The sequence below is a fragment of the Clarias gariepinus genome, chromosome 22, assembly GCF_024256425.1.
Source record: "Clarias gariepinus isolate MV-2021 ecotype Netherlands chromosome 22, CGAR_prim_01v2, whole genome shotgun sequence".
NCBI lineage: Eukaryota > Metazoa > Chordata > Actinopteri > Siluriformes > Clariidae > Clarias > Clarias gariepinus.
In genome coordinates, this window is record NC_071121.1 from 22,863,319 (window position 1) to 22,889,463 (window position 26,145).

General features: G+C 38.8%; 2 protein-coding genes across 5 annotated transcripts; one reads left to right on the top strand and one right to left on the bottom strand.

The window, feature by feature from the left end:
- Positions 1-420: 420 nt before the first annotated feature.
- LOC128510104 (tubulin alpha-1C chain) lies at positions 421-2,940 on the top strand. Its single transcript, XM_053482110.1, has 4 exons — positions 421-557; positions 1,324-1,546; positions 1,625-1,773; positions 1,853-2,940. The coding sequence occupies exons 1-4, from the start codon at positions 555-557 to the stop codon at positions 2,825-2,827; spliced, it is 1,350 nt and encodes a 449-aa protein (XP_053338085.1). The 5' UTR covers positions 421-554; the 3' UTR covers positions 2,828-2,940.
- Positions 2,941-3,631: 691 nt separating this feature from the next.
- jph2 (junctophilin 2) lies at positions 3,632-25,629 on the bottom strand. Of its 4 annotated transcripts, none has more exons than XM_053482107.1 (6): positions 24,817-25,629; positions 21,115-21,934; positions 10,145-10,263; positions 5,844-7,231; positions 5,580-5,676; positions 3,632-5,233 (listed from the first exon to the last, which is right to left on the bottom strand). In XM_053482107.1, the coding sequence occupies exons 1-5, from the start codon at positions 25,193-25,195 to the stop codon at positions 5,596-5,598; spliced, it is 2,787 nt and encodes a 928-aa protein (XP_053338082.1). In that variant the 5' UTR covers positions 25,196-25,629; the 3' UTR covers positions 3,632-5,233; positions 5,580-5,595. The 4 variants fall into 4 exon arrangements, with proteins under 4 accessions (XP_053338082.1, XP_053338081.1, XP_053338080.1 ...); XM_053482106.1 differs by having other exon boundaries at positions 3,632-5,236; XM_053482105.1 differs by having other exon boundaries at positions 3,632-5,256.
- Positions 25,630-26,145: the final 516 nt, after the last annotated feature.

Here is a 26,145-nt window from a genome sequence, read left to right on the forward strand (position 1 = left end):
ACTGCTCTCCCAATAGCAGTATCCCCTGTAAGCTCTGTGTGGCACACATCCTTTAACTACTAACAAGAATTAAGTAAAAACAGCACCAAATACAACTTGGGACCAGTATCGAGAACCACATCAGTAATATTTTAATATAAACATTTCCCTTCAGATGAACGTTTCCTTTAGCTCCAAATTAGACTCTTTATATTTTTGCACTACGTTATCTAAACTCAACCGACAGTTAACTGAAAAACTTCCAGTACCTTCCCCCCATTTGAAAATGACTTCAAAAGAAATCATTATTTAAATTTAAAATGCACCAATGCCGTACGGCGTAGCGCTTTTTCCAACCAATTAGTACGCGACAAGCTCCAAACTGTGGAGCGTAAATGTCCCGCCTCTATGTGACGACAGACCCGGAAAGTATATATAGCTCCACCCCCGAGTTTTAGCCTATTTCGTGTTCTCACGACAGACTCATTATAGTCAGGCGGTGAGAATTCAGGTTCAAGTTCAACTTTTTTTCCTTAGATTTTGTGTGATTACACATTAAAGCCACTTTCTTTAAAATGGTAAGTAGGAAGTTTATTCCCTTTTTCTGATTTTAAAATTGTTAGCTGTTAATGACTAACTTTATTGGTAATAACATTTGTAAAGCCATTATGTGGAAGCTTAATAAATGTTTTTTTTTTAAATATAATTTTATTTTATGTATTAAAAATGGTCAAGCGGTTCTTTGACGCCCACGTGATCACACAAAGGACTTCGTTCACAGTGTCTTTAAGGCATTTTAACTCACTTCACGATGTTTAATAATTACCTTTAGCAGTCGTACACATTAACTTCTGTTTTTTTTTTTTATTAATAAGTTGAAAGGAAAACGTACTTTCAGGAAAAGTGTCGTGGTCACGTGGTCAGGGCTGAGCGGAACCGGCGCATTCCAGAGCGCTTACATCCGAGGCATGCGCACTAAGGAGTTCCTCGTGACCAAGCTGGCTTTGTCTCCTCATCCTTAGTCAGTGTAGCTTACTGTCAAATGTTAAACGTCTATGCAGCTCTTACGCTTTTGTAAGGTTCTTTAAAAAAAAAAAAAAAAAAAAAATTTCTTGAGCTTTGTTACTTTTCAAGTCAAGTGAAACCATGACACCATCCCTTATGTTGATCCCTGGTCAAAAGAAACCATGTGCTTAGTTTTTTCAGTTCATGTAGTTGTGTTCTGGCCTGACTAACATGTTTAGGATAACTTTATTGCAATCAATTAACCCACATTTTGTAGCACAAATACAGCATCATTTATGAAAAACATCAAATTTATTTATTTTTTCCGTTCTATCACAGCGTGAGTGCATCTCCATCCACGTTGGTCAGGCTGGTGTTCAGATTGGCAATGCCTGCTGGGAACTTTACTGCCTTGAACATGGCATCCAGCCGGACGGACAGATGCCCAGCGACAAAACCATCGGAGGCGGAGATGATTCATTCAACACCTTTTTCAGTGAGACTGGAGCTGGAAAGCACGTCCCAAGGGCTGTGTTTGTGGATCTGGAGCCCACGGTCATAGGTAAAATTAAGATTTTGTGGCAGGGCTGTTGGTTGTTGGTGTCTGGATTAGTATAATTTACATGATCTTTTCCTGTAGATGAGGTCCGCACTGGAACGTACCGCCAGCTGTTCCACCCTGAGCAGCTCATCACAGGAAAAGAGGATGCTGCTAACAACTATGCACGTGGTCACTACACCATTGGCAAGGAACTGATTGACCTGGTGCTGGATAGGATCCGCAAACTGGTGAGCACCACTTTGAGTTTCCTGTATATCTATACAGATTTGTTTTAAATCACAAACTGACCAACATTCATTTTTCCAGGCTGACCAGTGCACAGGTCTCCAGGGCTTCCTGGTCTTCCACAGCTTTGGTGGTGGAACCGGTTCCGGTTTCACCTCCCTGCTGATGGAACGCCTGTCTGTTGACTATGGTAAGAAGTCCAAGCTGGAGTTCTCCATCTACCCAGCTCCCCAAGTGTCCACTGCTGTGGTGGAACCCTACAACTCCATCCTGACCACCCACACTACCCTGGAGCACTCCGACTGTGCCTTCATGGTAGACAATGAAGCCATCTATGACATTTGCCGCAGGAACCTCGATATCGAGCGTCCTACGTACACTAACCTAAACAGGCTAATTAGTCAGATTGTATCTTCCATTACTGCCTCCCTCCGTTTTGATGGTGCCCTCAATGTTGATCTTACTGAATTCCAGACCAACTTGGTGCCCTACCCTCGTATTCATTTCCCACTGGCCACCTATGCTCCTGTGATCTCTGCAGAGAAAGCTTACCATGAGCAGCTCTCGGTATCTGAAATCACAAACGCCTGCTTTGAGCCAGCTAATCAGATGGTGAAATGTGACCCACGTCACGGCAAGTACATGGCCTGCTGCCTGCTGTACCGTGGTGATGTGGTGCCTAAAGATGTGAATGCTGCTATCGCCACCATCAAGACCAAGCGCACCATCCAGTTTGTGGACTGGTGTCCCACTGGGTTCAAGGTGGGCATCAACTACCAGCCTCCCACCGTGGTTCCAGGTGGAGACCTGGCCAAGGTGCAAAGGGCTGTGTGCATGTTGAGCAACACCACAGCCATTGCGGAGGCCTGGGCTCGTCTCGATCACAAGTTTGATCTGATGTATGCCAAGCGTGCCTTTGTGCACTGGTATGTTGGTGAGGGTATGGAGGAGGGTGAGTTCTCTGAGGCCAGAGAGGACATGGCTGCCCTGGAGAAGGATTATGAAGAGGTTGGTGCTGACAGTATTGAGGGAGAAGAGGAAGGAGAGGAGTATTAAACTGACATGTTCCTTTCTTTTTCTTTAGTTTGTCACATCTGTCTTGCCTTTTATGTGTTGCTGTACTTTATTGTTCAGCTCTTGCTATTGATGAAATAAAAACTAGAAAAGAATCCTTTGCAATAGTGTAAGTCTGGCATTAAATGGCACTAGTTTTTTTTACCATCATGGAAGTCTTTAGTTTTCTGAATTATTTATATAAACATCCTGGGCTTGGTTAGTACCCTTTTACAGGTGGTTAATACCCATCCTTATTGTAATCCTTACAATAAATAGATCAAAGTCTTGAATTGTGAGGTTGTGGTGAACTTTTTGAAGCAGGGAGAAAATAAAAGCTGCCTTTTCAAGGTAGTCTGAGTGGAAGGTCACAGTAGTGATGTGTTGACCTAAAGGATTTAATAAACTTTTGGGAAAAAGTATTCTTTTCTAAGCCTTGCTGCATTGTCTGTATGAATAGTGTACAATGATGGTAAAATTACTTATTTGCACCTGTGGCATCTAATGTGCTGAACATGCACAGTACTAAGGTACAAAAGGCTTTACTTTTTCAAAGGTACAAAAGGCTATACCTTTTGTGTGCAGGTTTTTTTTTTTAAAGGTCATGAATCGTATGTATGGCCAATGTGATAAGCAGGCAAATAAATAGTTAAGTTAAATAACTTATGTTTGTAATCAAACTGCTTGCTGGTTCTCTTCATACACAAAACAATATATAAAATTTTAATATACATTGGTCATGTTAGTGAAAAGGTACATTTGTAATGTGTTCATTGTTAAAATTTGAGGCAAGGCAAACTGCAAATGTTACAGTTGAAAAATAGATTTATTTGCATTTAGTGATGCTGCCTAGAACCATACATTTATATTTGGTAATTTGAGTGCCGTGATTTAATTTCTTTCCAGGGTGCAAACACAGGTAGGCATTAAGTCATCTACATGGGATGAACATGGGAACAGTCAAATTTTGAATATGTGCACCATTCAGCCAGTGAAAGCATGATTTAACACCTTCATATGAAAACAAAACCTATGAATTATATACACAATATAAAAATCATAGCATGGGCTTTTGTGTTGGGTACAGATGCATAGTAAAACACTGCCATTACAAACCACTCCATATTACCTATTAAAACCACAAACCAAATCAGTTTCAGATCACTGGAATTTGATTGCAAATCATTATCTCAATGTGCTTCTTGAGGTAAGAAAGTACTTTTCTAAAAAGGGACATTAATCCAAACATATGTTTACAAAATTCTAAGGCAGGGATGTTCAATCTTTATGCAAAGGGGCAGCATGACCATAAGTTTTAATGCCAACCAATCGGGGCCAAACCTTTTAATCGAATAAAAGACACGATCAACTTATGTAACAAGTGGAAACTGGCATACAGACTGACTGGCTGGGGAAAAAAACAGCTGTTATGTTGAGTCTTGGCAGAACCCCTGTTTTAAGATGGTTCTTCAAAATTTGCAAATGCACATGTTTCCCTAACGTCACAATTCTAGAAAGGTAAAAAAAAAAATATGTACATGCATACAAAACCAGTTTTGTTTGAGTACTCAAATCAGTTTAGTTTTTGAAAATTGTACTTTTAAAAATTGTTTGCAAGCACAAATGTTCAGTTTCTTGAGCCAAGCAACTGCTTTTTTTTGTTTTGTTGCTAATTTCTTAATAAATCTAAATATCTTAATAAGTAAGATATTATATTCAGAAAGAAATCAACCTTCTCGCAAAACCCCATGACACTTACAGCTATCCCATCTTCCTCACTGAAATTCTTAACCTTTGTTTTGTTCTTAGACTTTTATTTTAATAGGCAATGATTTTTTAAATAAAACAATAATTTTTACCATATACTGTAGGTTCAAAATGATTTCTATGTGTCTTGTATTTGTTAGAAGACAGAATAAAAAGGCCTCATTATGAGAATTTAAGACATCTTACCAAGTATTGAGTTGTTTCCCAACAATTGTCAGATGGTAACAAGCACAAAACAATTTATTTTTGCCAGTTAGCAGATTTTCCTTCAAGTTCAGACTGTTTAGAAACTATAGCTTTGATTCATATTCAGTGTTAAACCACTTAAGCTTGACATCAATTCTTGATATTGCATAAAATATATTTGCCTGTTTAAGAAGTTAAATGGCACTGGTAATTTGGGAAGAATCATTCTTTAAAGCAGCACAATACATATAAACACTTTCCATCACATGAGAGCAAAGCTCTCTCCAGAATTCAGACACAGAAACTCTTCCTCTGTATTTCATCACTCAATCCAGCTCCACATAGTCCTTCAAGTGGCTCAAGAGGGCTTTATTGAGGCTGTATCACATCAGGGAAGCCTCACATGGAGCATGTGGCATCCATCACAGTTACTCTCTAGTCTTCTTCAATACTGATCTTCTTGGATTAAATTAAAAAAGCTGCTTTAAAATAGACATCAACAAAGCACAATTATTGTACTACAATTAAGTTTAATTAATTTTCCTCAATTTTCTCCCTCTTTCCTATTCCCACCCAATATCATGGCAGTCAAAAACACTTGTATGGAAGCTTTATCCATAGAATTCTATACATATGCATTAAACGTAATGCTATCTTTCCAACCAGTGCACATGGAAAATTATGCTTTACTGGACCCCAATTACAAAACATTATTGATCTGTAACTACAACAAAATTACTATAAATGACGTGATTTACAGAATCACATTTTTATGTGTTACATGCACTTGGTACTTTTTTACCTCCGATATCTTTCCATCAGGATAGGATGTGAACAAAAACAATGGCCAGACCGATATTGAGCAGGATGACCATGCAGATCATAATCGTATTTGGCCCCTGGAAAAAATTACAAAAACATGAGTACAGTGAGCCACTAAAGCCACATAGCTTAAGGATGAAGCAATGTAATCTACATCATTTAACCATGTTAAGCAACATTTCGCAACTATAGTAAGTAAGATATATCTACACTTTGTGTGAATGTTTTGCTGGTTGTGTCTAACCTCTTCTGGAGCTGTGATTGCAGCCATTTCATCAGGGGCTTTCACCAAAGCCCTTTGTCTCAAATCAGATTTGGAGTCCACTTTAGGAACAGGCTTAGCTTTGGGCTCAGGTTTAGGCACAACCTTGGGTTCAGGTTTAGACACAGCTTTAGGAGCTGGGCTAGGATCTTGTCTAGTAGTTGGGCTACGTTCTCGTCTTGGAACCGGGCTTGGTTCTCGTTTTGGAGCCAGGTTACGGTCTTGCCTAGGAGCAGGGCTACGGTCTCGTCTTGGAACTGGGCTCGGTTCTCGGTTTGGAGCCAGACTGTGGTCCTGTCTAGGAGCAGGGCTACGGTCTCGTCTTGGAACTGGGCTCGGTTCTCGGTTTGGAGCCAGACTGTGGTCCTGTCTAGGAGCAGGGCTACGGTCTCGTCTTGGAACTGGGCTCGGTTCTCGGTTTGGAGCCAGACTGTGGTCCTGTCTAGGAGCAGGGCTACGGTCTCGTCTTGGAACTGGGCTTGGTTCTTGTTTTGGAGCCGGGCTGTGATCTCGCCTTGGAGCCGGGCTTGGTTCTCGTCTTGTTGCCAGGCTTGGTTCTCGTCTTGTTGCCGGGCTTGGTTCTCGTATCACTGCTGGGCTTGGTTCTCGTATCACTGCTGGGCTTGGTTCTCGTCTTGGAGCCAGAACAGGCTCTTTTTTCATAGATTGCTTAACTTCAGCTTTGTTAGCTCCTTTTACATTTTCCTTGGCCTCCTGCTCACTGTCAGTTATTGATGCAGGGTGCTCAAGAGCAGCTTCCTTAGCCTCAGCTGTCTGTTCGGAAGCTTTGTGTTCTGGGGTCACTGCTTTGGAGGACACTTTGGAGGCAGAAAGAGGTGGTTCTTCTTCATCAGTAGAGGAGATGAGGTTAGTCCTTACTGGAGCTGGAGCGGGTTCTGCTGCTTTGAACTCTAAGTCCATTTTCTGTAGAGGCTTAATCTCAAGGTCAGAGCCCTGCTCAGCTTTGGTATTTTGGTGGCTTGGGGATCGTGACGGACCCTTTGCGCTGGAGATGCCTGGCTCCTCCATACTTGGTGTTGTACCTTGTGATGGAGTTGAAGGACGACTGTTCTGCCTACTCCCTGGGCGGCTTCCCCCTCTACTGCCGCTACCGCTACCTCGACTGCTTTTGTCTCCATTCCAGGTACCAGGACCCAGGAGATTAGGATCTTGGGCAGCAGAGGTGGTAGGTTCGGGTGACGGTGTGCGTGCTGGGCTAATGCTGGCCTTTAGGCTTTCCATTTCCTGCCTGAAGGGGCTGTCTGGCGGGATGATCTCCTCAGCCAGCAGTGACTCATGCATGCCTGTATCAGCATTCTCATTGCTCTCAGCAATTTCTTGTAGTGCTCGCTTCTTTAGATATTCTGGGCCTGAGAGAGAATACACAATAACTTATGTTTTAGTCTGCTGATTTAATAATTCATAATAATATTAAAGGTTACTTACCATATGATATAATATCGCTAGAATGACTTACATAATATGTATATATTGATATTATATCATAATACTCAACTCAACTTTTTTGGTGAGTCAAATATACTTGGTGGGCCATGGAATAGTAGCCTGCCTCCAGCGATAGCATGATAAGTTATTTATTATATTAAATCATAATTTATTTTATAATTAATATTTTTATTTTATTTATAATATTACGTCAGAGGTGGGCTACTTTTTCCATGGCCCACCCTGTAGCTGTAGCTTATAAGTTGTATAAAAACTATTAAAACTAAATATAAAAATATAATTTAGATTTAAATATAATGTCCAACATACATGTATAAACTACACTATTTTATGTGGAGTATTTTCAGCTCAGTTGCATGTTTTAAAATTTTAAACACCATGCCGACCACCATTTTGGGAATACCGCTAAGGTTCTCACACAAAAAAACAACAACTGAACACTAACTGAACACTAGGTGTCGCTGTCCAATAAGGTAAACGGTAAAAAAAAAATTCTATAGCTCTCTTTCCTCAACATTTTCATGTCATTCTTCTTCTTTACACTACATATATCAAGAATTAAGGCAGAATGTTTGAAACAATAAAAGACTGCACACAAAGAAGATATTTAGGGATATCAACAAAATGAAAGCTTTTGGCAGAATTTTTTTTTTTATTTGAATAAAATGCAAGATAACAGAGGTATAATAGTGATCATGCTATTAAAAAGCCCTGTAGCCTCAGACATCATACTTTTAAATAACAAAAGTTTGAATACATCTGATGTAAACAGTATAATCCTTCAGTTCTTGACTTTTGGTTCCATTGACGCAATGTGGTGAAATACAAAGCCTTCTTACACAATCAGCAATTTGCGGTGTTATTTCTGTGGTGTGAAAAATGCTCTTTGCATGACATGTCTGAGACAACCAGAATCGCAGACACTAGGGCTTCTGAAGGGATAACTCATGTCCATATTTACATTTGGTGCCTACGTTACATTTCACCCTCTTACATGTGTTCCTTCAAATCCCAGTGCAGACGAATTTAGAAATTGAAGACTAATTAAATTGAACAACTGGGGATGCTGCTTATTCATAGCCATGCCTTTTCTATCTGAGACAGAAAGCCATCATATGTATACAGTACATGGAACAATCTATATAATGTGTCTTTTATACTCGTGCTGAAATACAAGCCCACAGCAACTGAAGAGCGTAAATGGTTTAGAGTTGATTGAGAACTCACATGAGGCTTGCGTGGAGAGATTGAGAACGTTAAGAGATATAGACTGCAGCTAAAGCATGACATTTAAAAGGATAACTCTTTACAGATGGGATGTATCTCTAGGGCATATTACCTGGATTTATACAGCGTCGTATACAAAATCATGCACATATATACAGATAATGTTAGAATAAATTTGGAATGCAAAAAAAAAAATAAATCATCTTAATGACTTAATGATCGTGGCATGGTTTGTGGTTCCGAATGGGCTATTTAAGAAACTGTTCATCTCCTATAATTTGCACAAATAACAGTTTGTCGAGATAGGGGAAAAACTGATTTAGATAGATTTTTTGATTATTTTGTATGGCATCTTTACACTGACTACCGCCAAAATAGATTATACAAAAATTATATAATTATTATATAAAATTGTGATGCTAACAGAATCATAATACAAATCAAATCGGCACCTAGGTATCATGAAAATATTGTATCAGGAGGTCCGTGGTGATTCCCATCCCTGACAGTCTGTATATAGAGAATTTACACAATCCTGTTAGCTTGTTACTAAGAGAGATCAGAAGGAAACGACCTGCCTACATGAACCTGACAAGGAGGCTACAATACCTCAAAAAACAAACAAACAAACAAAAAGAAACTCTTTACAGTCATGGTAAGTGAAAAAGCATCTCAAAATATGACCAAACAGTTGAGATTGTAAAGTAGAACTAGCAGTCACATTTGATGAGCCTATGCCTACCCATCCTCAGATTCTTGTTCTTGGCTGACAGATGGGAAACACTATGTTGTCTTCTGTTGTTCTATGTGTTATGCAAAGCAAAATGTTTTTCTGCTCACCACAGTAGTAAAGTATGATTATATGAGGTATTGTAGCCTTCTTGTCAACTCACCGTAGTTTAACCATTCTCATAACTAATAACTGATTACTAATTACTATGTACTAACCTAACTTTAATAATCCATTAAAAAAGTAAATGAATGAACGATAAAGTATGCAGGAATTTTTTTTTAAAGTGGTCAGATTATGTATTTTTGCATTGTATTTTCTAAACTGATATTAATGAATATTTACTATTCCGATTTTCTCCCTAATTTACTTGTGTCCAATTCCTCCCCGTCACTAGGGGGCTCCCACATTAATGCTACTACTACCTCTCAGTCGGGAGGGCCGAAGACTTACACGTGGTTCTTCCGAACCACGTGACGCCAGCAGACAGCATCTTTTTGAACTGCCTGCTCACGCACTGTTGGGGGCGGCGTAACACACTCGGAGGACAGCGCTATCCGCTCCTTCTGCTTGCGTGAGGTCACAGACGCCCCTGATTGGCTGTAGAGCCGTGATTAATGTGGGAGCACAAAGTACCTCTCATCCCTCCCCTGTGAGAAAGCTCGGCCAATCAGCTCTCTCTAGACCTCTGGCTGCGAGAGGTTACAGCATCACCCGGGAATCGAACCAGGGTGATAGGGCGACACTTTACCGCTGCGCCACTCGGAGGCCCATATGAGATATTTTGAGCTCTTCTAAAATATTTGGGGCTAATCTCAACATGTTGGTTAACAGGCACTGTGAGAGAAACTGTTGTTACCTGGCTGATAGAATGAAGGTGAGAGTTCCCTGGCCACTACACGTGCAATGCTGGACTCGTTGTTGGAAGCTTGAGCGGCCTGTTCAGCCGCTTCTGCTTTGCTCTTGGCATGGGATGATCTGCAGAGTAAGAAATTTAATGTCATTCAGTGTCAATCAGTGAATAAGCTACTTCTTCTTTTACTATTAAAAGTAAAAATCTTCACAAGACAACCTGGGTGAAACATTTCACGATTTTTGGCAGTTGACACGGTATACAAGACAAGCTGTAAATGTGTTCACTTAAAAGGACTGTAAACATGGCAACCAAATTGCTATGGCTTTATACACTTGTTTTGCTTCGGCACTGTAACCAATAACACTATGGAACACAAATAAAACCAGAATTGAAATAGCAATACTCCAAATATAATCTCAAGGCAAAACAGACCTCTAAATGTAATCCAAGATGGCAGCGTTTCAGGATCATGCTGTAAAAGGAAAACTATGTTTACCGTGCTGTATTATTTGACTGTCTGTTCATCCTGTTTCAGGTTAAGCGTATTAACTACATGATAATTTTCCAGGATTTTTACATTTATCTGGATCAAACTGTTTGGATTAAACATGTCACGTGTGTGTGAAAAACGATCAGAGTGACAGCAGTCGTGTGTGTCTGTCAACTTGAGGACACTTTCAGTTAAACCACATTAACAAATGAGTAATGCAAAAACAGTAAGCTGGTATACAACCACCATGCTGGTTCTACTCTTTGGTCTATTAATATTTTACTATGATATCAGTCACGAGGATTGTCTCGCACAGGTGGACAAGGCTTCAAAATTTCCCGCATATGTGCATTTCTGAACCGTTAAACAAGTCGTAAATGCAGAGATCTTCATCTAATGCTGATGGTATTCCTACTGCAGCAATGCACAACTCTGTCATTCCAAGACATTCCCCTTTGTCTTTATTTGGAAGATGGGACAGCAGTTGTCTGTCCTATTTATAAAAAGCACAACCCCTCAGCACTAAAGAATCCCTCGCCATACCCTGCTCAGGTAGTAATGGAAACGTAAAATCCCAAAACAGAGACTAAAATGTCCTATGAGTCCAGACTCTCTGTAAACTGTTTGAAGTGTGAATGCATACTGTATAATATTAGCAGGTTATTAAAATAAGACTCACCAGGCATCAATATGGACCCGAGCTGAATTAACAGCCAGTTTCTGACAATGAGATATGATAGAGGTTGCAATAACTTCTCTATAATAGTGCTTAAGAATAATAAACAAATCATAGCAACAACATAAATCATGGCATAAACTGTTCAACCCTATACTGTGTGAATTTTCATTCTTAGCCCCAAAAAAGTCTAGTAAATTTAAAATGATGTTAGGAAGTAGAAATAAATCAAAATGATAAGAGTATCTTGAAAAGTTTGTATCCGATCCATGATCCGATTCAAATCGGTTCTATCTCTATAATTATTGAATACTATAACCTGTTACTGACAAAATATTCATAAAATTCACCTTAAACCTGTGAAATACGCATGATTACTACGTGCCAACTACATAAAACATTGCATGTAAAGTGAGTTAAACAATAAATGAAAGCTAAAAAAAGGTGCTGTAGAGTTGTGCATCTTGTTGCCAGATTAGGCAGATTTACTTGTTGGGGCCTAAAATCTGAATTTGAATTTGAAATCTGTCTAATGCAGGTAATAAGACATTTTGCTGTTTTTAAGCTCTGCAATACTGACATCAGGGCTCATCTTAATGATCATTAAGAGCATTCTTTGACAATATTGCACAAACCCGCTGTGCTAAAGACACTACAAGCGAAAAAAAAAATCCATCCATGGCAACCGAAAATGACAAGACATCAACCAGGCATAGCGATAGCACCTAATTCTAATGTGACACGTGCAACCAGGTAACTGCATCTTTTAACACTCCGCATCACAAGGCAGTACAACACTCTCTGAGGGATGTGCTATCTACCCTCTTCAACATGCACAAGCAAACAAATGCCCATGATTGGCTGAGGGCAGATGGATAAAACGGAAAAAACATGCCACTCTTCTCACCCAGAGAACAAAACCTGGCCATTGATTGCTGTGACATTTTTAGGCAATGAATACACAATTTCCTACTGACATGCTAAATGGTTTCCAGTTGTAAAAATACACATATCTTTTAATATAATATTGTAAAATAAACAGAAATGCGTAGTCCATAAAAATGTAAAGTGTTACATAAATATAAAAAAAAGCAATGCTATTGGGATACTCAAATGGATTTAACAAAAACAGTTTTGTGGCATAATGAGAATCCTATAAATATTGGTTTTAAACTGAGGTTATTCATTTATGAAACATTGCTACATACAGTATCATAGTGAATTTCATATTTTTAAATATCCTTTAAATGTTTCAGATATACTTCAAATTTTTTTCCTAGGGATATTTCCACAATAATATGTACTGTTATGTTTTTGTGATTTATCATTTTTATGCTTACCATGTAATACAAATGTTTCTTGTCCTAAAATAAAATATTTCATTAAATGTCCATAAATTGACCTTTTTTCCATAATTTGTTGCCATGTGATCAACCAAATTTAAATAAAAGGATATTTATTCACTTCATATTACTATTTTATTTACAGGAGACTAAAACCACCATGCAGTAAGGAGTTGAATACATTTGGAGTGGGCGTAGTAAAATAACCTGTGAAATATTTCAAAACCAAATTTACCTAGTGTCCTCTGGGAAGAAATTCTTTCAGGTGCTTTAACATTTTTTTTGCTGCCTTGGGTTTTTGTATTAACAAACAAATACACTAAAGACCTTTTCAGACTTTCACCATTTGAGAAAGTTCCTTTCAATATACTTATTATTCAAACTTCGTCAATTTGCTAAGAAACACCAAAAAAAAGGAATTTCTAAGTGTATCTATATCTATATACCTCCATTCACAAAAAGCAAAAGATGATGAAAATTAATGAAAGATAAAGAGCATTTAATACCAATGGGAATAGCACCCACAGAAAAAAAAATCTAAATAAATCTATATCTATGTATCTATCTAAAATATCTATATTTTTTATTCTATACTTTCTAATTTGGTGTTGTTTACCAAAACAGCTCTGCACTATTCGAATTGGTGAAGGCATCCTTGTGCATAATGAGGTGAAGCACTGCAGATTGCGATTACACTGGGAATACTTGACACGCTGTAACATTATCCCGGCCTCAAAATAGCCCCGTCCACTTTAAGACTGTTTAGACGGCACTTCCCAATGGTGCCATTCGAACGGCTCATAACCGCCTGTAGTGGATCCTAGTTCTCCACCTGTCCGCAAGCGGTCAACATAGTTCCCTGCTCCCTGCAGTGGTACTTAGCTTAGAGGTGACTGATACAGTAATACAGCTGCCTCTTGACTGTAGGTCTAAAACTATAGGTCACTCGCACCATCCTTTGGTTTTGAACAAAGCTTTGTACAGAAACATTTCATGGTTCCTCGGTTCCATGGTTCCTTGTTTGAAATCCAAGGATTTCAAACAAGTGAAAGCCATTGATGTGAAAGGAGTCACATGACCACTACAACCTACCACAAACCCAGTCTAAAGTGAGACTAAATGGTCTTGGGGAGTGCCATGAACTTCTCTTCTCAAGTTCTCTACTCCTTTTAAACAATCACAATTTCTACCTCCGCAAACGGGGAACCCTAGGAATAATAAATTTCTTGGGGAAAGTTCTTAGTTTCTAGGGAAATTCCCAGTGATTTACTGTGCCCTGCTACCTAGTGCCACCCAGGCACCTCACACTGACAGCAGTTATGGAGCAGATAAGCTCTAGTCCCACTGCTCAATCGTTTATAATTGAAATCAGTAGAATGTACACGGCAGCTTCATGTCAAGGCTTAACCTCCACAACTGGTATCCCTGGGTCAAACAGAAACAAAAACAAATGTGCTGAGCAATCCTAAATAGAATCAATGCAACATGGGGGGTGAAAACAATTAAACAACAAATTTATGTGGGGGTGTATCCTCCATGCCTGTGTTACCATGTGGCCAAGCAGTAGGTGCAGAGACCTTTGACAGATGGCAGCTGAACCAACTTAGTCAGCTGACATGCACATAGAGGCTTATGAGCTTATAGAGAACTATATCATCATGAAATACCAGAGAATGTACAATATTTGACCTTCAATCAGAAAATCCTGTCAATAACATGGTCTTTGAAGATAAGCTTAAGAAACGTAAGTTGGAGAGTTTACAGCAGTAAGGCAGTAACAATGCTTATTTTTTGTTGAAAAAGAAAAACTATATATTGTTATGAAAAGTTCACACTATTTTCCTGATCTGAAAAATGCTTCTCTTTTAATCTCAACAAGATGTAAAGTTTCCCAATGGTTTAAAGGAGAAATAAAGGGCAGTGCAGAAGCATTACGGACTATGATTAGACTAGGCAAGTTTATATTTATTATTGGTACATTAACTTAAATTCAGCCACAGTGTTGTCCGATAGGTTTTCCCCAGATGACTACACATCTCGTCCCCTTGGAATGATCAGGTTCTATCTGCATCCTAAGTGGTTTTGAGATATTGAGCTTCAAAACCTTTGTACTTCATAGAAGAAAGATTTCTGTGCCTTTTAATTTTTCCAAATAAACAGTCCAAAAATGCATATCGCTTAAACCTCAGATTATGTTAATTCGCTGACACAGAATAAGAATATGTGAATAACTGAATTTTAACAATAAAAAGTCAGATTAGTACCCACAACTGATGTAATCAACATTTAATAACTGAAGGTCTAAGAATCTCTGAGATTGTTCTTGGGCTAGAAGAATAGCTTATTATTGCCAACATTTTAGGATTACACCAGGAATGTATATTAGAGATTCAGTTATGTATCGTGATTCTTTTTTTGGCTCTTCATTTATCCTCATAGTAGGGCTCGATTCCTGCCTCGGGGTCTGTGAGTGTGTGTGTGTGTGGAGTTTGCATGTACTGCCCGTGCTTGTTGGGTTTCCACATTGTCCAAAGACATGCAAATTGGTCTAATTGGCATTTCCAAATTGCACAGTTTGTGAGTGTGTGGCCAGGGGTACACATATCCCATCCAGGCAGTAGGGTATGTCATGTGGTAGGAGCAAATTATTTGCTAATTTGCTTAGAATTGTAACAAAATATAAAGATATATACTGTATATCGAATTGGAATATTTATTAAATCATTATTCTATCAGAATCGCAATACAAACCAAATCTGCACCTAGGTATCGTAAGAATATTATATCAGGTGATCCCTGAACATTCCCATCCGTAATGCATATGCTTACAATAAATTAGACTAAGCATTTTATTAGTTGATTTCTTTCAAAGATGTTTCTAAATAAAGAGAATTCCTAAATTATTTAAAAGCACTAATTTTAGCTTCTGAATTGCACAACAGAAAATATTTCTCTCTATCCTCAAAGGATTATGAGTTTGAATCTTGATATGACATAGCCATACATGGTAGGCTGTATGCATGTATGCATGTATTGGCTTTACACGTCTTACAGGAGGCAGGTCTTAGGCCTAGGCCTTTCTAGTTGGTACTGTAGATGTTGCATACTAGGAAAGCTGGCTGGTGGGTAGAAACCTGCAGGTGACTAAATGTAGGGGTGTTAAAATCTTTCTTACTTTTTTTTCCCAATTTGTGTGGGGTCTGAAACAAAGGGGTCTGAAAACATTTCACTTTTAAAAACCTCTCTATTAAGTATTTTTCTGCTTCATGTTTATCAGCGTGGCCTTTATTATTCCAATGAATAAAATAAGTGCCTTGATTTATGAACAGTGTCCTGTGCGGGAATGCAAAGTCAGGGATTTCAGCAAAAAAACTGCCTATCCAAAGCCAACACGACATATACAATATTCGGCCTATATGAATATGGTCAGAAACAATATATAGACTAATCTTTGTTCCTAACTTAAATGTTAGATATATACATTAACCTATGACAGGTAATGTCAATGCTGTTTCAGTGAAACAGGAGAAAGCAGTTACTTTAAATACAACATAGTGTATTTAGAACAAGCTTCACACCATGATATTAAAGTTTAGATGAGCTAACATTAAGATAACCTAGAGAACTTCGACTCCAGATAAAGGCTAGGTGTCGGACATCAATATACTGCAAGTGATGCCATTTACTTACAGGCTGAGTAATATTTATAACTACTGAAAAAACTGACACCACTGCTGACGCAAAGGTTAGCATAGCTTTCCGTGTGTGGCTTTAAACAGAAGCACTGTTAAACAGGAGAACAGCAACCTAGCTCAAACAGAAATGGGAGTTAAAAATACTTCATTCAGCTTCATGTTTTTTTTTTGTTATTAAATTAAAACTTGCCTTGAGTTGTTCCCAAAGTCCTTTTGACTCATTTAAAGCAACAGGCCACATTACACAGAGTCAGATTATAGACAGATTAGTTTAGTATCAACAACTCCTGAACTGTGTGCATTTATTATCATCAGGAGTGACACACTATGGATACAGAAATAGATTAAAAATATATGACCTGAGCAGTGGCTTGCAAAAGTTTTCACCTAAACCCACCTATCCTTTGGAGTTTTATTTACAGGAAGCATTCAAGGCCAACCAGGACCTTTAATTGTGCATAATAACAGAACACAGTTATGAAAGTAAAAACTACCTTTATTATCACCAGAGCCGAGAGTGGATGGCTATTATTCTTCTAAGGAATCCGATCAGCGGTTTTGCCCAAATTTGAAATAAAAAGTTTTTTACATTCGAAACTGGGTGGCCTAAATTTTGCATGCACCCCAAAAAAACTATATAGAAATTTTCGACAGGGTCTCCCGAGCAATGGATGGAAGATACCCCCAAGGTAAAAAAAACAGTTTTGGAGTGATGAGGATCTGTTCAGTACCCATGCCAAACCATTTTGGAACAGACATGGCTGTTAGAATTGACAGAATGCCCTGACAGAAATTCCACTCAAGTATGTTTGATGCTTATCCCACAAATGGCCCAATCCTTTCAGATTGCAGTAAGATGTAACATGATAGTCTATCGAATTGCCTGCTTCATGTCTGATATGATGGCTTTCCAGGAACTCCTTTAGTGGCCCAAACATGTGAAAATGTTCAGGACTGTATAGAGGATGCCACAATTCATAAATTTATTTCTTCTTTTTCAACAATCAAATATTCAACTTACCGTACTGCATGTTCACGAAAACAGCCGCAAGCCACATTGGCCGTTATTCACGTAAATATGGCCTTCTTTAAAACGTCTGCATCATTCAAATGCTTAACTGCGACTAAGAATCTCATCATCGTACTGTTTTTAAAGTCTTCTAAAATGTCAATCATTTTTATGCTTTTATTCAGATGAAATTTTGCCCCTCATGCCTATCATTACATTTTGGATTGTTATAATCATTACATTTGAACTTGGACTTAGTATTACATGAAATGAAGTTTTTAGGATATTGCAATATAAATTTGACACGGTTATGGACACTACAGATTTTTTTTTTCTTTTGGAAAGATCCCTAATTTTGTAAGTGCTTTAATTTAAGCCACAATTTTTACAGGTCAAACTCTTCTACAAGCTTACACCAATAATTGTCTATTTCTTTATGAGTATTATCAATATTCAAAGAAATATTAATCATTTGCATTGTAAATTATTATTGTTTGAAGCAAGACAGCATAACGCTGAAAATTTGACATTTTGGGAGGACATATAAAACCATCTCACCAAAATGACTGAAGTTATGATCTTGAAATTTTTTGGCACACACATTTTCTGAATTATATGTATAACATAAAAAAAATCAGCACTAATACTGTGTACAAGCTTTTTAAAATCTTCATTTGCTATTTTATTTTAGACTAGCGGTGTGTGTACACTGTCATCTAAAACCTTGAATATGATCCAGTAATTATGGTGTAAGTGTGAAACAACATTTTACAATGAAACACAATGTAAAACGCTACATTTCAGTTTAGTATTTGCACCAGCAAAAAAAAAAAAGCTCATAAATACTCATAAATAAACCAGTCTCTAATTATGTTTTATTGACAAAGTGTGAAGACTAATCAACATAGCTTAGCAGGGACATGGCGTTACTCTAACTCTAAAACTAAGAATGGGGGACCTCGGCTGATTGTCAGAGTCTGGGAACTGCTGGCTATCAGCTGTTACATTCTCCTGCAATTGTGATACAGCAACAGTGTGTGTCCATATTTAGGCAGGCCTCCTTTCTGACACCAGGGCCACGTCATTTACACCAACTGAAGAGCCTTGGCTTTCAGAGCACAACATGCACTGCTCAAAATACATTGCAGCAAACCAAACACAGGTCTGGATCTCGATGTCCAAAATCAACAAGCTGGGATTGGTTTACAAATTTTTATTTTTATTTTAAAGTGTCTGTTTTGATAATTAGACAAAAAAAAGTTCAGCAGAAACAACCATTTTAGTCTACATCGTGAGACGAGCCCAAGTTATGAGCAAATTATGTATTTATCTTCTCATTTATACACTGTACTGTATATACAGGATGCAGTGTACATCTTGAGTATTACTTAATAATATAACTATAATCCACTTTAAAAATTCTAAAAGCTTTTTTTTATATATATTTTAAATTAATTATATATTTTTTTAATATATTTTGTATCTATTTTTATATATCACAAGTGAATGATACATATTAAAGGACATGACGTAACAATACCACTCAACTGACAAGGAAAAGTACAGTTTAATACCTTTCAGAAAGTGCATGTTAACAAATTTTATTGCAAGAGAGACAAACAGCCTCATGGCAAAGAAAACTACCAACACAGACTTCCATAGAGACTTTTTCCCACAGCGTTTGCTTACGTCTACAAAAAGAGTACTGTATTTATTCTTTCATTTATTATTTATAACACAAACCTGAAGCTTTGTATTACAGGTCTATATTTTGTCAAACATGTCAAGGCATGGCTAAAAATCACTGAATAAACTACTGCTCTGTTTGAAATGCGGAGAACAAGCCCATTCTTTGGTATGTTACCACTCATCAAAGCAAACAAAGCATGATTTGTGATATACGGTGACACATTAGCATCCAATTTTGTACCGCAACACTATACTGTAACTTGAATCCCACCCTTGGGACGCGCTGACGCGTAATAACACGTTTTATACTGTGAAGAATTTTTTTTTTTCACCAGGTAAGTCAGAGACCACCGCAGTGAGAATGATCTGCTTCCTGACTCTATCACTGCATGAAGAAATGTAAAAACACTCTTGGAGGATCTTCATGTAGTCTCAACTCAGCCATGATGTGAAAGAGAGCGAGAGAGACAGAGACAGAGAAAGAGAGCGAGAGAGAGAGAGTCAAAAGCCACCAACATTAATAAATCTACTTGTCTCTCAGGTAAAATATTTAGAGTTCTCTGAGCCACTGACAGGCTCTGCGACTCGTCATTCGGACACTCGCTCTTATAAACAGTGGGTTAATTCCAGGTGGTGAGGATTTGATAAAATCTTCCCTCCTTGTAAGGAGATGCACAGTTTAAAGCACACCAGCCCTGCTCTCACAACTGGTGGGAACTACATGTACAATTAAAGATATAATAAACAATGTATTTAAAAAATAATAATAATACAAAGGTTGTAATAAGAAACAATAAAGAAAAAAATGCTGAAATTACAATACAGTGCAATATTTAATGAAAAGAAAAAGTTTTATGATTTGTCTATTTTCGTCACTCATGCATACGTCAGACATAACCACACAAAAGGCCTCTTTCTATACAGTGTTACAATTATTTTAAATTATAATACACAAAGAGATACTACTACGCTTTTTTTGGCTGTCCATCCAATCAAGCATTAGAAACCTCCACACTCTCTGCAGCTTTGTATTGCACATCATGTAAGAGGACTCCACTACAGGAGGAAGACGATGGTCATACATCAAAGTCATACATCTTGGAATGAAACGCTTGGACATGCCTCATTTGTAAAAACAAATCATAGGCTTTTCCTTTTCAGCATTTGTCTAGCTGCCATGTGCATGACACAGAACAAAGACTCCTCAATTTCGTCATATTGATGGTAGAAGGCACAAACTTGTTGTCTTCACACGAAGCAGACGTTTACCTGATGTGCCCAGACCCAGTAGGACTTTGTATTAATCAACACAGTTGTTTTTCAAACCCAATTTAATGAGTAACCTTTCTATCCTGGTGTATTGTACTGGAGTTCCCCTGGCAAATGTTCACTTGGGTTAATCTGTTGTTATAAAACTAATAAGTGTTTACAAGAGACTGGTGGAAACCTACATAGAAACGAAACTGCTGATCCCATCACTGAAAGGTTAGAGATCATACTGTAAACCACCATTCAAGGTATCCTGCAGCTGGCTCCACTGAACCTGGACAGCAGGGTTATATCTAATTCTGTTTTCTAAAGACCAGACAAAGACCAGTTACTAATTAAAAGAGACTTATGGACCTAGACAAAGCATTCTGTTTTCACTGTGAGAGAAATGTCCTCCTTTGCTGAATACTAATACATGAGAACGGATTTATTTTGTCTTTAAAATTTATCAACAACTACCTTATAGACATTCATACATGATTACAGAAATTAAATTTCTCGTGTTATTAATTGTCTTCATTCATCTCAAAGGGAAAAGTCTGAGAGGTTACACATAGCTCCTTTTGTCGCCTATTTCCTTATACAAATCAAGTGACTACTTTAACATGTTTGAAAATTGTAGCATGTGTGTGTGTGAGAGAGTGGGTGAGATTACATCAGCAGATTTTTCCCTGCTCCATTTTGATAAGCTTGTGCAAGTTTTGATAAGCTAAGGCTGGTGTATTTATACAATAACACCTGCATAAAGTACACTGAATTTCTCTTGCACATCAAAGTCACTTAGTCACACATTGACACTAACCTCGAGCTGGCGATTTCCGCTTTCTGTTTGGCAATAGCAGCGGCCCTCTGCGCTCCCTCGACGCTCCTTTCCACTTTCTGCTTGACCTTGGTGCCCTTGAGTTGAATGACCTTTTTCTTCACAGCCTTCACCAGAACATTGTGTACATACTTGCCCTCCTCTTTACCGCCCTCAGCGAAGGTGGTGCAGCCGTAGCCGTGCCTCTGGTTGTCCAGCCACTCGCCTTCATACTTGAGGCCACTGGAGCGCTCACTGATGCCGTATCCTGACCGCTTATCGTTCTTCCACTCACCCATGTAAACCTCAGTGGTGGTAGCATCAATGTCAGCCTCGACAGGTGGGAACTCGTGGCCCTCACCCTCTGCTTCACTGTCACCCACGCTGATGGTGGAGTTGGCATCACTAGTCGCTGAACTGAGGGCCGACTCGCTGCGCAGGAAGCTGATCTTGCTTTTCTGGCTGGACAGGGATGTACGGGATTCCGACTTGGTCAGCTTGCCCAGCAGCGAGCTGCGACGGAAAAGACCCTTCTTCTTTGGCTTGGCAAGTTCAGGGTCACCATGTAGACTGAGAGCAAAGCCACCACGAGAGGGCCCCATAAGCATGGACGAGGTGACAACAGTCTCCTGGCCTGATGCGTTTGTGGTGGTGATGATGGGAACATCCTGCTGCAGCAATGTGCCATTGCTGTGCTCACTACGCAGTGAGGTTAGCGAGTTGCGCAAAGGAGAGCGCACCACAGCAGCCATACCATAGGGAACGCTCTGACGCACACCGTAGCCATGTCGCATTCCACTCGTAAACTGGCCTTGGAAGGTGCCTGTCAAGACAAGGTCTAGTGAGCATAAAACACTAACAGATATATGACAGCAGCAAAGGATAAACTGAACAGTTTATATTCTGCACTACTGACCAGAAGGTTGTAAGTTCAAATCCCAGAACTACTAAAAACACTGCACAATGGCTTTTGGGGCATTTTCTTATACCTGAAAGTTGCCCATCAAATGCAAAAACCCATCATGATCAAGGTTATTATATTTATTACTGAGCACTCAAAGTTAGAAGCATATTTACCTGGTTATGCAAATTCTGTTTTTCATCGGAACTCCAATGACTTAAAAACAAGTAAATAATGACACCTCGCAACTTATATATTCTGTCAATACACAAAATGTTCATGATCTAAAAACAAAAGAATCTATGGCTCTAATAAGTACATGGTCTATGTTCATAAAACAAATCATATAAATTACGTAAAAATAAAAGACAAAACTTTTTTTTTTGTAGATGTAAATGTTCCATGCTGACCCATACGCAATACTTTCTGTCCTCAGCTGCAACCACAATAGACATGCATGTTCTTTAACAAACTCTGCCATAAACCACACATGCCATAAACCACACATGGTTATTTACTGTATGTCCCTGAGACTCAAGGATAGGCAACACATGACTGTGTTCATCATTTCCAGTGCATAGGTATTGACTGTAAGGATAGACTCTGAATGGTTTGTCTTTCTACACAGTACTAAACCAGCAGCACTGCTTTGTACCTGGCTAAACGTGGTGTCTCGGCCTTTTAAATATAATTATCTTTACAAATAGAAGTTTAAATGTAATATTGGTAGATACTTTTTAAAAAATGTCACTATGGATAATTATATTGTTTTATTAAATTTTCAGGAGTTTATTTTCACTTTTGTCTTTCTTTTAATGCTTATTCTTAATAGTTTTGGGTAGAAAAACAAAAAATCTAAAAAGAATTCTAATATATTTATACTAACACTCACTTCACTTAAAAAAAAAAAATCACAGATGGACAGGAACACTGCGATTTTATATTCACCCCAGACTCTCTCAAACACATAATGTGAACAGAATCCATTACAGCTTTAATTTGTAATCCCCTGCTCCCCTTTCCTTTGGCAAACACTCCTTAGTGATGGGCATTTACCCAGCAGGCCATCTGTGGTGATGCCATTGTGCCACCTTTATAATCTGTTAAGCGAGTGGGTTTCGGGCAGAATCCTTTACACTTTATTGCTCTTTCCTGAACACTAGCCATCTTTAAAAATCATGCATGCATATAAACAAAGGAGGATGTGTTAAACTAACCATTAGGCTACTTGCTATGTAATAAGCTGTGTAATTCATCTGACCTGAGTTTCTGTTTTGGGTTAAACATGTAGCATATGACTGATGCCCCAGTACTGGCCCATATTTTACCCCTCCATGTAGTCTATATATAAGACAGTAGAATGACTGCCAGATCTGATTGCCAAATCACAACCACTACACCACTTGCTTATCATTTCAGGAACTATATGAACCAATCGCTACCACTGGGATACTTTCTGGAGACTGAGGAAAACTGGAGTGCAGAATATGGTCAATGCATGCAGGTCACTTTGAAATGATATAAAAAGTGTGACAGATTATCCTATTGTGGCTAAACTCAACAATTCCTATGCAAGAATCATCTTCTATTTGGGAATTGTAGTTAACACCTGGCTGTCGATTGAATTGTGAACTTTTCAAAAAGATTTTTTTGATAGATTTTTGGAGAGAAACAAAAATTTCATTGGACGTTATATGGGTGAAAAAAAGGATTTTTAAAGTCATGCAATGCGATAGGGATTCTCGAACATTTTGCAGTCAGGGACCACGTTGGCCGTGAAATACAGTGTAGAGAAACTTGCGGTTTTTCTCAGTTTTCAGTTTTTTTCCACATCCATCACAAGTGTTCTGCATGGCAAAATATATGATGAATTTCCTCTAACATCAGGTCTGTAATGTCTATCAGCATGTTTCTTTCAGGTTAATGCCATTTCTCTATTTCTAGTTGTTCTGTGAGAGTCATAATCCTAACCATCATCTTCATGGCGGTTTTCAGATGTGGGTCTGTGGAAAGACAACTTATGACAAATTTTTGGCAGTGTCTGAAGTTTTCAACTAAATGTGTGTGCTGCCACAAAGCTGTCAACCACCAATAGAAATACACCATATGATTATAATACACTGGGATGACAGAATGCGGTGGTGACAATGGTGATTTCCAAATGTAAAATGTTAATAAATGTTCTTTAATTCCCCAAGATCACTTGTTTTGTATTACGTTTCCATCATGTAATTCATCGTTTGAGAACAAACCTTATTGAACATACAGTGTGACAAGTAAACATCGGCTAATATCACAATTTAAAACAGGTTTTTCACAAGTGTTCCTTTTACCTTCTTGTAGAACTTTGGATGGTTACAATGGTGCTAAATCTGCATAGCCTTCTAAAACCATAGATGACATCGTCTTTGTTGTTTACAAACAACAATTATTCAGGGTCTACTCAACTGAAGAATTTCTAGAACTGAAATTTGCAGATGCACAAATGTAAACTGGTCTGAGAACAGTTCTAGAATTGCACCTATTGTTTAATTGAATATGCTTAAGTTCTAAAACAGTTTTTAAGCATTTACAAATATCAGTACAACAATTTCCCTATTCACCCCGAGCATAAATCTGGCTTTTAGGTGGTGGTTTTAACGTTTCATCATCCCCTGCTAGTTCCTGCAAAACAAAATTCTCTTTGGAGCAAAAGTGTGAACGCAAAATGATTCGGATTTTTCTTTTTAAGGGGAGAACGTGGATAGAAACGCACCTTACAAGAGACGGATGTTAAATGAGGGGATGTTACGCGCTAAACTCACCGCCATCCGCGTAGGTCTCGGTGCCGTAGCCGTCCTGCAGGCCGTTATTCCACGTGCCCTCGTATTTGGCGCCGCTGCCGAGGCTCATGCGCGTGCCGTACCTGCCTTTGAAGCCGTGCGTCCACTCGCCCTTGTACAACCAGTGGCCTTTGGTTTCGACCCCCAGGCCGTGACGCTTTCCCTGAGCCCAGTAGCCCTCGTAGGTGTTCCCGCTGGGCCAGGTGTACACCCCGACCACCTCGAACCCGTAATTCCATGAGCCAGAGAACTCGCCTTGACCCTTCGGACCCGTGCAGATGCCGTGGCCGTGCGCTTTGCCTCCCTCCCAGCCGCCGCAGTACGCGCCGCCGTCGTCAAACTCAAAGCGACCTCCACTCATTCTTTACGAATGAATGAATTAAAGAAAACGAGAAAAACAATTCTTCAAAACTTTGTTCTTTTCCAAAGTGACGTTAAATTGTTTAAACGTGTATTTCCGCCAAGGGGAACTCTTGTTCTTGAACTTCAGTCATTGTCGGTGCGTCTGATCGCCGGCCCGCATCTTCTCTTAACAGCTGTTCTGTTTTACCCGAATCCTTGATTGTTTTTTTTAACAGCAACTAATCCACTGGTATTTCAAACTTAATGATGATCCTCCTTGTCGGTACAGAGCGGATTTGACTAGGGAGAGGGAGTTACTTTTCTTTAGTTACATGTTTTTTTTTCTTTTTCAAGGTGAGTACCATTGAGTCGAATTGGTGAGCCGGTGGTCTTTCATGGCTCTTCCCTCTCCCTGTCTCTCCCTGTCTCCCCTATTTTCTCCACCGAATTCTCGGTTAATGCTCCAGCACTCCCAACAAGGCTAACCAGACCCCGACGCTGTATCCAAAAATACAGCCCAATCCTGCCCCGGCTACAGGCCCTGCTCAACGCTGTGCCAGATCACTTGCAGTTGAAGGGGGTGGGAGAGCATGTGGCCATATCAGGTTCAGTTAAATCTGTGCCAAGCTGACTGGGTGTTCCAAAAAGTTGCATTTCATGAAGATTAGATGTAATATATATATATTATATATATATATATAATCATTATCATCAACAACAATTAGAAAATTTCTGAAAAGAAAAAAAAAGAATAGTGGCTGCATTTTAACATTTACCTTTAAAAGATATACAAATGAAATAAGCACCTTCTTAAATTTGGTGCTTTTATTTCTGAGAGTACACTGAGTAATTTTGTTGTTTATTTAAAGTAAATATATAGGTCTGTGTGTGGATTTTGCATGGACTTTCCCTGCTTGGTGAGTTTCCTCCGGGTACTCCGGTTTCCTCCCATATTCCCCATTTATGCAG

Excerpts from the sequence above, each read along its gene's own strand:
- LOC128510104 (XM_053482110.1), top strand. Across the intron at positions 1,547-1,624 it reads TCTGGAGCCCACGGTCATAG|ATGAGGTCCGCACTGGAACG; the intron begins GTAAAATTAAGA and ends CTTTTCCTGTAG. Across the intron at positions 1,774-1,852 it reads TGGATAGGATCCGCAAACTG|GCTGACCAGTGCACAGGTCT; the intron begins GTGAGCACCACT and ends TCATTTTTCCAG.
- jph2 (XM_053482107.1), bottom strand. The coding sequence starts at position 25,195 with ATGAGTGGAGGTCGCTTTGAGTTTGACGACGGCGGCGCGTACTGCGGC. Across the intron at positions 10,264-21,114 it reads GCGGAAATCGCCAGCTCGAG|ATCATCCCATGCCAAGAGCA; the intron begins GTTAGTGTCAAT and ends CTTACTCTGCAG. Across the intron at positions 5,677-5,843 it reads CAATCACAGCTCCAGAAGAG|GGGCCAAATACGATTATGAT; the intron begins GTTAGACACAAC and ends AATTTTTTCCAG.